We start from the raw sequence: 14413 nt of genomic DNA on the forward strand, positions 1-14413 counted from the left end.
AATCGAACGAAAAGTCTCTCAAATGCTTAAGAAAATCCGAGGAAACTTTTAGGTGGCTATAATGTACTTACGTGCATTCAAAACAATTTAGCTCCATTTACACATTTATTTGACATACGTAATAAAAAAATACATATTTCAAAATATTTTATTGAAATAAATTAATTTTCTTTTAGCTTTCCATTTTTTTCTTTATTTTCTTTGTGTATAATAAACAAAGAATTGATTCTGTACTTAATGTGCTGTCAGTATCGCTCTTTGCTTAAGCAAATGAACTTTGACGAAACTTGACGAAACTCTCTTAAGTACATTATAGTTTGTCACATACATTTTATATGTGTTCGCACAGTTGCTTAAGCTGACTTCAGTTTGTTTAAGCATATTATAGTTAGGCCTTAAGGGACGTAAAAAAAACTGATAGTTTGACTGGTTAGTACAAATCAAGCTGACTGAACAATAAAACTTGATGGGTTGTTTGTTCATTAAGACTTTGTTATTGTATGCAATTTGTTTTAGTATATTGTATGTTTTTGTGTTTAAAGTTGACAAAAGTAAATAAAGTAATTGATAATTATTGCTAATAGAAATTGTTAATTAATTTAAAATTTATAAAATTATAAATTACTGTACTTATAAATTTAGATATTTTCTTTAAATAAAAATTGATTTAAATTCAAGCATTTTGATGATTTTTTAGTGAGATTTTGTTATTGTATGTATGTATGTATGTATGTATATTAGGGTGGGTCGAAAATAGGCTTTTCGCTCGGATCAACATCTAATAGTGAAGTTATGTTGTATTTTAACGTCAAATGGAAGAAGTAAAATATTATTCAAATTTTTTGAGGGTAAGAGCCCGCGCATCGCCGCCAAAGTTTGTAAATGCGTTTATATGGGAAAAATGGCACTTTTTAGTTTTTTCACAAAATGAGGCTTTAAGTATTAATTATTGCACCATTTTATAGCAAAATCGTAATGTCTACAAAATTGTCTTTCCAAAAAGATGAAAAAACTCAAAATTGGTTAAACGAATTTTGAGTTATTAAAATTTCCCCCGAGAATTTTGTGATTCTGAAGACATATAAAAGTAAATATAAGAAAATTTTTGTTAGTTTTGAAAAATTTTACAAAAAAATATTATGTTTATCTTTATAAGGTTCATAAATGTGCTAGTACGAATATTTGTTGAAATTGGATAACGCTTACTCGGTTTAGTCTGTGGTCAAAAAAGGGCCATTATTTTAACAGCATCTCCAAAACTCCATTTTCAAACTTTAAAAAAAATTGTTAAATGGATTATTAAAAATTAAAGTTTTCTATACTGGATATTATAAAGGATATATATAAGAATTAAACACAGAAAGAATGAGCTTAATACCTCTCATAGTTTTACCGTACCTGCGATGTGAATTTGAAGGATTTCGGGAAAAAGGCAATTTTTGCCAATAATTAAGTAAAAATTATATTATTACCAATTGTTGCTTAATTTCGATCAATTAAATTGCGATTATTATTTCCGAGTCCATGAAAAGTTATTTCTGATAAAATTTCCGAAATTAAAAATCATTTAAAAACCGGGGTCAAAATCAAGTTTTTGTATATTTAATATTCTTCATTAAAAATAGCAAAATATTGTGTATTTAATTATGAATTCATTTTGACAAACTACACGGAAATATATCCAGAAATATAGGAATCAAACTTCTTCAAAAATTAACCCTCTGTCATACTTGGGGTCAATTCAAGACCGATTTTTTAAACACTACAAAAAACACTTTTAAAAGGAATTTTCTAAAATTAATTTTCTTAAAGATTTAATGGATATATATACAGTATTTGGTTTATCGTATTATTTGAATGTAGTAAAAATAACTTCTAAGAAGTTTCATCAATATCCATCAACATATTAACAACATCATGCTCTTATTTCTTCAAGAACATAAAATTCAAAAATTTGATTTTGACCCCGGTGTTTAGAGGGTTAATGATTTTTAGTTTCGACAATTTGATCAGAACTCACTTTTCATGGACTCGGAAATAATAATCGCAATTTAATTGATCAAAATTAAGCAACAATTGGTAATAATATAATTTTTACTTAATTATTGGCAAAAATTGCCTTTTTCCCGAAATCCTTCAAATTCACATCGCAGGTACGGTAAAACTATGAGAGGTATTAAGCTCATTCTTTCTGTGTTTAATTCTTATATATATCCTTTATAATATCCAGTATAGAAAACTTTAATTTTTAATAATCCATTTAACAAATTTTTTTAAAGTTTGAAAATGGAGTTTTGGAGATGCTGTTAAAATAATGGCCCTTTTTTGACCACAGACTAAACCGAGTAAGCGTTATCCAATTTGAACAAAAATTCGTACTAGCACATTTATGAACCTTATAAAGATAAACATAATATTTTTTTGTAAAATTTTTCAAAACTAACAAAAATTTTCTATATTTACTTTTATATGTCTTCAGAATCACAAAATTCTCGGGGGAAATTTTAATAACTCAAAATTTGTTTAACGAATTTGAGTTTTTCCATCTTTTTGGAAAGACAATTTGGTAGACATTACGATTTTGCTATAAAATGGTGCAATAATTAATACTTAAGGCCTCATTTTGTGAAAAAACTCCAAAAAGTGCCATTTTTCCCATATAAACGCATTTACAAACTTTGGCAGCGATGCGCGGGTTCTTACCCTCAAAATAATTGAATAATATTTTACAGTCTTCCATTTGACGTTAAAATACAACATAATTTCACTATTAGATGTTGATCCGAGCGAAAAGCCTATTTTCGACCCACCCTAATATACATACATACATACATACATACAATAACAAAATCTCACTAAGAAATCATCAAAATGCTTAAATTTAAATCAATTTTTATTTAAAGAAATATCTAAATTTATAAGTTTAGTAATTTATAATTTTATAAATTTTAAATTAATTAACAATTTCTATTAGCAATAATTATCAATTACTTTGTTTACTTTTGTCAAATTTAAACACAAAAACATACAATATACTAAAACAAATTGCATACAATAACAAAGTCTTAATGAACAAACAACCCATCAAGTTTTATTGTTCAGTCGGCTTGATTTGTACTAACCAGTCAAACTATCAGTTTTTTTTACGTCCCTTAGTAAGAAAACGAAACCAAGAACTAAGCAATACGTAAGCAGCACACGCAAAACTGTTTTTACTGTTCAGTCGTTGTGTTCAGTTCGGCTGAGTTGAAAAACTTAACATGGCCGCTGCTTGTGTGTGTGGCTGCTGAAGAAAAACAAAACCACTTGCAAGTTATTGCAGCAATGAGTTGACACAGTTGACTGACTTCAGTTAGCTTGTAAGGGGAAATTTTAACGAGTTACTATTTTTTAAGCATGGTACTAAATTTAGTCAAATATTTAGTAATTTGCGACTGCAATTAGCAGTTTTTTGAAACCCTGGTCCCAATATCGATAACTTTGAGGCAACTAACACCAAGTTTTATGTCATACAAAGTTCACACGAGCAGTTGAATTATTTATAATTCGGCCTCTGAATGATAATAGTCAATTAACTCGTTTCTACTACACATTCGTTATTCGTTTTGGCAGTTCATCGCCATGTTGTTTTTTTTTTCATTCATTATTTTGTAATTTTTTGGAATATTTGTGTGTGTATGATAAAAAAATACGTTTGTTACATTATTTTAACAAATTAAGCTATATTTATTTCCATTTTTTTGTAATTTCATTTTTTATTTGTCTCCAACCAATGAAAGCAATCAGCTGATTATGATAAATACCCGATAAAAATTAGAGATGACACTCATTCATTTGTAATTCGTACGTAATTCAAACGGAATTACGTAAGTAAGTAAGTCTTTTTATTAAGTCTTCTTCTTTTTCATTAATATTGATTTTCAATTGTAATTCAGATCTGAGTTGGGGAACAACTCTCGCGTCATCTTTTTTATTTCGTAAGGACGGTCAGGCTTGTGCTTGTTGCCGAGCTTTCGACATATAACTATATAACTGTTTCTAAGTTATGCGTTGTCTTCATTAAACGAGTGCTTTCGTTTTACCTCAGAGTGAGGTTATGTTTATGTTAACTGATGGAGACCATAAAATACTCACCATATAACCTGGTGGAGACCATTTAAACTCAAATATATACTGGTGGAGACCATTAAAACTCTAAAACTTATTTCTGGTGGAGACCAATAATACTTTTGATAAAATTAAGTTCGGTGCTCCAACTTCCTATTTGAAGGTATTGGACCAAAAGCCTAATCTAGCGCGCAATAGTGTTTAACTCGACTTAGAATTTTGAAATTTGGAATGCGACTAGAAAATTAAATGAGCTACAATATCGATGAAATGGGAATAATATTTAATAGGCGTGGCACATATTATAAGTGTCAAAATACAATATACTGAAAGGAACCTTTTATTACACATCTTCTGTATATAAACATTGTTTGGAGATCCGATTTTCTTGAAATATTCGGAGGTTGTTGAAGTATTTCTCATCGGACACTTTTTTCTGAATCTTTAGGGGGGCGAGGTGCCATGCGTATATAAAAAATTGATATCAAAAGTATATATGAGAAACGACATCAGCTAGAGTTCTTAAATGTTATCAAAGCAACATTAACATCTACGCAAATGCTTAAGGGAAAATGTGCGGACTAGCAATAGTGGGCGTGGTACCTTCCATATGTTTTAAATATGTAAAATTATTAAATCTATGAAACTATAACTACTACACCATTTCCAATTGAATTTCAGAAATTTCTAATTATATTTCAGAAACTTCTAATTATGTTTCAGAAATTTCTTGTTATATTTCAGAAATTTCTAATTATGTTTCAGAAATATATTTTATATTTCAGAAAATTCTAATTATATTTCAGAAATAAATTGTTTATTTCAGAAATTTCTAATTATATTTCAAAACTTTCTAGTTATATTTCAGAAAGTTTTAATTATATTTCAGAAAATTCTATTTATATATCAGAAATTTCTAATTATATTTCAGAAATTTCCAATTGTATTTCAGAACTTTCCTTTAATTATATTTCAGAAAATTCTATTTATATATCAGAAATTTCTAATTATATTTCAGAAATTTCCAATTGTATTTCAGAACTTTCCATTTGTATTTCAGAATTTTCCATTATTATTTCAGGAAATTTAAATTTAATTTAAATATTAATTCCTATTGTATTTCAGAAATTTCCAATTCTATTTCAGAACTTTCCATTTGTGTTTCAGAATTTTCCATTTCTATTTCAGAAATTTTTAATAGAATTTTCATGTAAAATTTCTGAAATTCAAATAGAAAATTCTAAAATACAAATGGAAAGTTGTGAAATACAATTGGAAATTTCTGAAACACAACTGGAATAAATATTTAGTTAAATTTAAAATTTCTGAAATAATTATGGAAAATTTTGAAATACAAATGAAAAGTTCTGAAATAGAATTGGTAATTTCAGAAATATAATTAGACATATTTGGTATATAATAGGAAATTTCTGAAAAATAATTGGAAATTTCTGAAATATAACTAGAAAGTTTTAAAATATAACTAGAAATTTCTGAAATAAAAAATCTATTTCTGAAATATAATTAGAATATTCTGAAACACAAAATATATTTCTTAAACATTATTAGAAATTTCTGGAATATAACTAGAAATTTCTGAAACATAATTAGAAGTTTCTGAAATATAATTAGAAATTTCTGAAATTCAATTGGAAAGTTCTGATATACAATTGGAAATGGTGTAGAGTAAATCTGGGAAACCATAACAATTAGAGTTATTAAGTATTGTACTGTATTATACAGTATACAATAAGTATAAATCTTTAAAACAAATATAGGCGTACCGCCAATAGTGGGACTGGCAACTACCATATGCATTTAATACTAACAAGTAAGAGTGTATAATCGGGCGTGGCCGACCATATGATACCCTACACCAGTTATGAATATTAAATGTGATTTATTTTTCATAATAAAGCATTTATCTTCAATATTCCTTTGTTCCGATACATTTAAGCAATTTATGGATGAAAAACTAATTTTCTGAAAGAGGCTTTATATATGGGGGCTAGGGGCAAATATGGACCCAGCCCGATAAAATTTTTTGAATATATTTATATTTACATAATATTTTATTGTGCTGAATTTCATCGCGATATTTGTGTTTATAAGTTAATTTGGGACATTCTGAAGGGGACTTTGTATGGGAGCTAGGGTCAAATGGGGCCCGATCTTTATGAAATTTGGCAGGGTCATCAAGACTTCTATAAAAATTAGTTATGCCGTATTTTATCGATATATCTGTATATTTAACATAATTATGAGCTCAGAAGCCCTTTTCGGGGGGTTCTGTTCTATGGGGGCTAGGTGAAATAATGGACCGATTTTAACAATAGGCTTCGTCCTTGGGTCAAATAAAACGTGCGTACCAAATTTCATCCAATTATCTTGAAAATTGCGACCTGTACCTAGCGCACAAGGTTTACATGGACAGCCAGCCAGACGGACGGACGGACATAGCTTAATCGACTCAGAAAACAATCCTAAGCCGACTGGTATACTGGGTCTACGACGAATATTTTTATATGTTACAAAAATCAGCACAAATCCAATATACCCTCCCCACTAAAGTGGTGTAGGGTATAAAAATGGTATATCATAGACACTATAACAGCTAAAGTTTAAACTTAACACGAGAAACGGTACTTTTGGTACTATTCGTTAAAAAATTCGGCGCACTACCAGTTGTGGGCATCACCCAAATGAAGTCAATACTCAAATTCATATATCTGGGAAATAACCATTTGGCAACTTTTCATAATTAGCTTCGAATTTTTGCCGCGGCCTATTCACACTTGAAATTCTAGCAAAGATCATGAAGAAATGTTTGGACATTTTGCTTTAATTTATTGTTATTATCACTATGTCCCAGGAAAAACTTACATTGAAATGTAATGAGTTAAAAAGCTAATAAAACCTCTTTTTACTACTTCTTCACTAGCATTTTAACTCATTAATGCCCACGGCGATCTACGTAAGGTAGAAATGTGAAATTTGGATATGAGAGTTTACTTGTGTATATAAAACGATTTCAATTAAAAAAATGGTTCTATCTTGCCTTGTTTGGATTTTAGAAGACGTTACGTATACGTAACAGTGGGCATTACCCACGAATTTTTGTCCCTTAAGTATTTTAAGTAAAAGTTACATATTTTTACAAAAAAAAAAAAAAAATCGTAAAAACTGGTTAATTATTAAGTTCTAAGCTTGGATTAGGTAATTTGGTGTATCATACAAAATTTTTTTATATAAAATAAAAAATAATTTAAAAGTGTAAAATTTTAATTTGTGGAATTTTGTAATTTCTGTAATGTCAATTAATGAATTTAAAGAAATTTGATATTTTCTTGCAGCAACAGATATATTGACTAACGATAAGGTAGAATTACCCGAACGTTGCTGTCCACGTACTGTAACGTACCGTACTGTTAGCACGTTGGTGCAGTTATAGAACATTTAAAAACGTATTATATTTTTTTGACAAACTTCAAATTTTGAAGTTGTTTTTTTACAATAAAATTAATTGTTATAAAATGGATTTAGAAGATATTTTTATTAATTTCAACTTTTTAAAACTTATTCAAATGTACAAAAAAAGAAGATATAAAAAACGCCGCGTTAGAAGATGGGGTGTTCGCTCGTATAAAAAACATCGACGAAGAACAACTTTTAAACACACTCGAATGACTCGAGAACTTTTTGATTTGCTTCTTGCCTTGGTTCGCGATAAATTAACAAAGCTAAGGCAACGTATTGGACCAGAAGAGAGAGTAGCTATTACTCTTCTGTAAGTAAACAAATTACAAATTATTTATGTTTCTATTTGAAAATTAAACTCAATTTTATGTACAAACATATGTACTTATATAGCTATTTGGGTCACGGATGTTCTTTGCAGTCTATAGCATGGAGCCATAAGCTTGGAAAGTTGACCGTGCGCGGGATTGTTCTCCAAACTTGTGAAGTTTTGTGGCGCACACTTTCACCAATTTACCTCAGTGAACCCACTACTCAGCAATACAAAGACATCGAAAAAGATTTTAATTCTATGTGGAATGCTCCCAATTGTGTAGGTGCCATAGATGGCAAACATGTTGGAATAAAAAATCCACCCAATTCAGGGTCAATGTTTTATAATTATAAAAAACATTTTAGTTTAGTACTATTGGGAGTATGTGACGCTAAATACACTTTTACATCGGTCAGTGTCGGAAGCTTTGGCAGTCAAAGCGATTCAGGTATTGTTTTAAACTAGTACAGCAAAATTCAATATAACGAATCCCATTGTAACTAAATACTCAATATACATATATAGACTAATATAGACTAGACTATAGACTAGACTTTAGACTAGTTTATAAACTAGACTATAGTCTATATATGTATATTGAGTTATATATACATATATGTATATACATATATTTTGTTATAGGAATATTTCGGTTGTCACCTTTTGGAGAGTCTGTAATGACGGGAAACGTACCTGTGCCACCACATAAACCACTCAGTGCATCCACTGATGATCCATTTCCGCATTACTTCATAGGTGACGCTGATTTTCCTCTACGGAATAATTTAATGCGTCCAGGCTCAAATTTAGATACCAAAAAAGCTATATATAACTATAGACTCTCTCGGGCAAGACGTGTAATTGAAAACTCTTTTGGAATATTATGTGTTCGTTGGAGAATACTCTTGACAACAATCGAAATGGCACCGGAAAATGTAGATGTTGTTGTACTTGCATGCACGGCTCTTCACAATTTTATTATGTTAAATGATCAAAAACGATGGTACTGTCCAGAGGGATATGTAGATCGAGAGGCAAAAGATGGCACTGTGCAAGAAGGAGAGTGGAGGAAGCATCTTCGAAATAGTGCTGAAAGACCTATGCGATCCTTCGCAACAAATATTAGAAGATCCACTCAAACGGCAATGGATTTGAGAGATAGGTTGGCAGATTATTTTTGTAATGAAGGTGTATTGCCATTCCAATACAGAATGATATAATTACACAAGCCGAAAAAATTGTTACCCAGAGGCCAAGGCATACTTTCCTAAAGGATTAAACTCCCAATCCCAATTAGGTTGACATCTGAATTTATCTACTTCACTGATTATCTTATTTACATTGTTATTTTTGGAATTATAATACATATAATATTCCAGTTTTGTAGGAAATGAGATGTATATATACTAAAAAAACATTAACCAGCTCCCAGAAAAAAAACAGAAACAATTTATTAAACAAAACTGTTCTTTTGTTAATAAATAATAGTGGCCTCCGGTAGGTTAGTGGTTAGTGTTCTAGTCTGGTAGACCGGAGGTGGTGCGTTCGATTCCCACCGGAGGCACTGGTTAAGGAGCGCACAACAGGCCCGATAGAGGCCTAGGTGTATGTCTTCGGATTTGATGTACATATGTACATCCTCCTTTCAAACTACTAACTAACTAACTAACTAACTAACTAACTAACTAACTAACTAACTAACTAACTAACTAACTAACTAACTAACTAACTACTAACTAACTAACTAACTAACTACTAACTAACTAACTAACTAACTAACTAACTAACTAACTACTAACTAACTAACTAACTAACTAACTAACTAACTAACTAACTAACTAACTAACTAACTAACTAACTAACTAACTAACTAACTAACTAACTAACTAACTAACTAACTAACTAACTAACTAACTAACTAACTAACTAACTAACTAACTAACTAACTAACTAACTAACTAACTAACTAACTACTAACTAACTAACTAACTAACTAACTAACTAACTAACTAACTAACTAACTAACTAACTAACTAACTAACTAACTAACTAACTAACTACTACTAACTAACTAACTAACTAACTAACTAACTAACTAACTAACTAACTAACTAACTAACTAACTAACTAACTAACTAACTAACTAACTAACTAACTAACTAACTAACTAACTAACTAACTAACTAACTAACTAACTAACTAACTAACTAACTAACTAACTATCTAACTAACTAACTAACTAACTTACTAATAAATAAAATTAATTAAAAAAATTAAAAATAACTCTTTTTAATCACAAAATTCTAATACATCACGGTGATACAATTTTACAATATAAACACATGAGGCCATATATATGTATTAAAACTGCGTTTTCAGTTTTTCGTTTTCTGATATTTTTTCCTTTTTATATACTGTAAAGTTTTAAGGATATAAAAATTTATTAAAATATTTCTATCCATTAGTTCTGGTTTTGTCCAAGTCCAAAAACTAATGTCCATGTTAGTAAAATACTGGACATTACTTTTTGGACTTAGACAAAACCAGATCTAATGGATATAAATATTTTAATCAATATTTATATCCTTAAAACTTTATAGTATATAAAAAGGAGAAAAGATCAGAATATGAAAAACTAAAATCGCAGATTTACTGTATATGGCCTTTAGAATCAAGTGTATATGGTCTCGTTGAACTCTAATTGTTGTCGCACGGTGTATTATAGGATAACATATTTAGAAATAATTAAAATAAAAATAGTTAAGTATAAAATATTTTTCAGTCATCTGGTTCCAATTTCATTTCCATCACTATAGACGTCACCTTTTGCATGGCCTTAATTTGCTTCACAGGACCCATGCTCTGAATCGTTGCCACTATCATTTTCGCAAAGCCATCAATTGGATTTTTCTCCTCTTCTTTTTCCCCTAATTTTTTTACAGAGTTTTTTAAAAGACTCAATGGCTCCTGTAAAATTGATTTCATCGTCTGTTTCCGGATTATTCCGCTTCCGTTTCGGAACTGTTGAAGTAGTTGGTGATAGGGAAATTGGCGAGAACTCAGATGCAGACGATTGAGATGTTGATGATTGTGATGTTGAGGATAGTGTTGTTGATGATTGAGATTCATCAAGAAAAATAGATGATATTTTAACTGGGGACACTGTATACTGTTGGGAAGATATGTCTTCTGTAGTGAGAGACTCTATTTCATTAGCAATGTTTTTTGAACAACGCGTTCTGAAACAATAAAATTTTTAAATGAAAAAGCTTAGCAATTATTGTTTTTACTCACGCTCTAGGAATTATATGAGGTGCTATAAAATCCATCGTGTGCATGAGTGGCCAATATGATTCAGGCTTTGCACCACTGCCAGAAGGTAAATTTCCTTGTCTCTTTTCTCGGGCATATCGGTCTCGCAGATAAGCCCATCTTTTAATACACATTTCCTCTGCCAAAATATAATAATAAACATGTTTATAAAGATACATATGTATGCATAACATAATTATCAAACTTACCTGGAATCTGCATCTCCTTGGAAATTTGTTTCCACACATTTTTCTTTTTTTCTCAAAGTTTGTAGCCTGGGGAGTATTTATTGTAGAGACACTAATTTGCCTGCACTAATATTAATTTTTCATCGTCCATTTTCATTTAATTAGATTTTTTTAAATTAATTAGAATTATTAGAAAAATTGCCAATATTTTCAAATAAATTATAATTTATGAAAATCCGAAATCAACAAAAAATAAACATCATTGATGGTAACTGAAATGTTTAATTTTTTTATGTTTATCCAAAAATAGTACCAAAACGACAAAAATGTACTAAGATATAAATAAATTAACATTTTGATAATTTTATAAATTACAATTTATGTTATATTTTCTGTAAAAATTTTTGTGGACTTTTTAACAAAATGTGTTATAAAAATTTGAAAAATAAACAATTTTATTAAATGTATGTAAAATAAAATAAATATTCAAAATATTTACATATAAATAAAAAGTACGAAAAAGGCCATTTGTGCCACAATTCTATTTAACATACAATAGTGCCTAAAAATGTACTAGTACTAAAAATGTCACGTAAGAACGTAAAAAAAATATTTTATACAGGTTGGGACGTTACAGCTACGTTACATTTTATTTCGGTAACCATTTGTATTGGTTTTCAATAATCAAAAACGATCAGCTGACACGTTTTCTTACGGATACAGTACGTTACGGTTGGGTAATTCTACCTTTACACATTTTGCATACATTTACCAAAGGTCCTTGGCGCTAGTATCCTTGCAATTTCCCTAATAACCCAAGAAAATGGTCATAATTTTCAACCCATGTTTAGTTTTTGAAGGATAATTGCAATTATATTCCGATTTTCTAGTAGAAACATTTACATTAAAATATATTGCTTGTCATCAAGTATCAATATTTCAAGAAAATATATTGTTTTTTATTACGTTAAAAACCCATTCCTCTGATAAAAAAGTCGTTTTGAGGCAGATTTCATAAAAAAGTAAGCAAGTTGTTCATTATTTATATCGTATGTAGAGTGGGACAAAAAGTACTGAGAATTGCCCACTGTTACATATACGTAACACCTTTATTATCCTCTTTATAAGTCTCCGCAAAGACATGGTATATATTTATAAACAATTAGGTAATAAACATTAATTACTTCTTTATAAGTTTACGTCAGAAACTTTTTTTAAAAACTAACTACATAGAAGTAATTCTAAGAATTCATTCCTCGAAAAATACGACTTTTTGCAGGTTTACGAAATAGGCACTTTACAAAATAACCCATAAATACAATTCTATAGGCAAAAATTACTCAAATTCGATTTATAATCGTTAAGAACATGTTAAGTTAACCTATCCATCAGAAAAAAGTAACTTTGCATTTTCCATTTCTGTGCATTTCGAGTCCAAATTCGAATTAATTTGCGTTACGTATATGTGTACGTATCTGTGGGCATTAATGGGTTAAGTCATTATTTTAACACGGTGATGTCAGGCAAGTACTTCCACGCTCGCTTACAAATAGGGAGTTAAAGAAGTACTTGCAATTTCTCTCACAAAGAAGTTGTTTAATAAGTTGTTTTATTTTTCAAAAATATAAGAGCCAGCTAGAATACGAACTGTTCTACTTTTTTTGTAAAACACAATTCTTATAACACGCAATTAAATAAAATGTGCAAACAAAATGACAAAGCCGTAAGTACTTCTATATCAGATTATATGAAAGTCATTACTAGAGTACTTCTAAGTAATGCAGAGTAATTGGTTATAGAAGTACACAAGTAATTGGTTATAGAAGTACACAAAGGGCTACCCTTTCCAACGTATGTAAAATATGTACAGAAGTAAATGGGAGTAGTATTTAGTTTTAAGTTTTAATTTGCTGTTGCACAGTGGGGCAGAATGGAAATTTTTTGGAAATAAATCTGGCATTTCTAAACGGCTGATCCGATTGGCGTGAGCGTAGCCAAGGAGTATTCGAGTTTAAGTTTTGAAGATGAACCCTGCAGATGCCCCAGGGACGGCGCTGTGGCGGCTCAAAATAGGGTACCTACGACATGTAAAATTTTTAAACTCGTGCCATTTTTTGTTTTTCACCCAAATACAAAGATTTTTATATTTTCTGAAAACGCTCGATGAGATCTTGAAAAAACATGCTTGGACATACTACTTATCTCTTATAATATCAGAGTTATAGGAATTTAAAAATTTAGTGATACAAAATTTACCATACCTTGGTCCGCCTTTTTTTGAATACCGGGCGTAATTTTGCACCAAATGGACTCAATTTTTTCTTGTTAGTTAGACAACAAAATTTCCAATAATATACAAGAAATTTCAGATCAATATCATTTACAGATCCAAAAATATACGTTTTTTAATTTAAAAATTCAAAAAATTTTAGATTTTTGCCGTTTTTTTTACCAAAAATGTGTCTTAACTCTTTTATTAATAAAATAAAATTTTCTTTAAGAACATATAACAATTTTATAGTTTTCTAAAAGGTATCTTTACGCAGAACGCTTTAGCGGAAAAAACTTGTCCTATTTTTTGAAAATGTTGCCACTGCGTCCTTCCGAATATGACCTATTTTTTATCAAAACTTCAACTTTGGGCGACATGTTCTAAAATCCCAAAGCTGGGATCAGAAAACTGAAAGCAGTTTTGGAAACCTCAATATGTTTTCTATTTACTCCAAAAGTATTTTCCCAGCCCTGAAGGAAATATGGACCCTATGGGCAAAGAACTAAAAATCCCATTTTTGGGATTTTCATTCCTATTTTTGGGAATTGCGGGATGCCCTTTGACCTTTTCAATTTTTTTTTTTGCATTTTCTTATTTGAAATGACAAATTTAACAGGCGTTGAAAATTTCATTGAGTTTTGTTCATAAATAAAGATTTTGTCTTATATTACATATTTGTTAAATTTCTAAAACTATGATTTATATCAAAATTTTAATAGGGTCGCAGATAGCTACAACAATTTA

The 14413-nt window shown here is 29.6% G+C and overlaps 2 protein-coding genes across 2 annotated transcripts; one reads left to right on the plus strand and one right to left on the minus strand.

The window, feature by feature from the left end:
* Nucleotides 1-7790: 7790 nt before the first annotated feature.
* On the plus strand, nucleotides 7791-9117 carry LOC119600098 (protein ANTAGONIST OF LIKE HETEROCHROMATIN PROTEIN 1-like). Its single transcript, XM_037950160.1, has 3 exons — nucleotides 7791-7894; nucleotides 7978-8345; nucleotides 8540-9117. Exons 1-3 carry the CDS (start codon nucleotides 7791-7793, stop codon nucleotides 9115-9117), a joined length of 1050 nt encoding a protein of 349 aa, XP_037806088.1.
* Nucleotides 9118-10567: 1450 nt separating this feature from the next.
* LOC119599993 lies at nucleotides 10568-11528 on the minus strand. The gene is made up of 3 exons (XM_037949985.1): nucleotides 11419-11528; nucleotides 11192-11348; nucleotides 10568-11136 (listed from the first exon to the last, which is right to left on the minus strand). Exons 1-3 carry the CDS (start codon nucleotides 11429-11431, stop codon nucleotides 10794-10796), a joined length of 513 nt encoding a protein of 170 aa, XP_037805913.1. The 5' UTR covers nucleotides 11432-11528; the 3' UTR covers nucleotides 10568-10793.
* Between the last annotated feature and the right edge of the window lie 2885 nt (nucleotides 11529-14413).

Source organism: Lucilia sericata, unplaced genomic scaffold (assembly GCF_015586225.1).
Source record: "Lucilia sericata isolate MDLA Ls3-8-SP2 unplaced genomic scaffold, ASM1558622v1 Contig000003F_arrow, whole genome shotgun sequence".
Classification (NCBI taxonomy): domain Eukaryota; kingdom Metazoa; phylum Arthropoda; class Insecta; order Diptera; family Calliphoridae; genus Lucilia; species Lucilia sericata.

Bases quoted from the DNA above. Each gene is read 5' to 3' on its own strand.
- LOC119600098 (XM_037950160.1), top strand. From the start codon at position 7,791: ATGACTCGAGAACTTTTTGATTTGCTTCTTGCCTTGGTTCGCGATAAA. The intron at 7,895-7,977 runs GTAAGTAAACAA...GTACTTATATAG, and splicing joins AGAGTAGCTATTACTCTTCT to CTATTTGGGTCACGGATGTT. The intron at 8,346-8,539 runs GTATTGTTTTAA...ATTTTGTTATAG, and splicing joins TGGCAGTCAAAGCGATTCAG to GAATATTTCGGTTGTCACCT.
- LOC119599993 (XM_037949985.1), bottom strand. The intron at 11,137-11,191 runs GTGAGTAAAAAC...TTATTGTTTCAG, and splicing joins CCTCATATAATTCCTAGAGC to AACGCGTTGTTCAAAAAACA.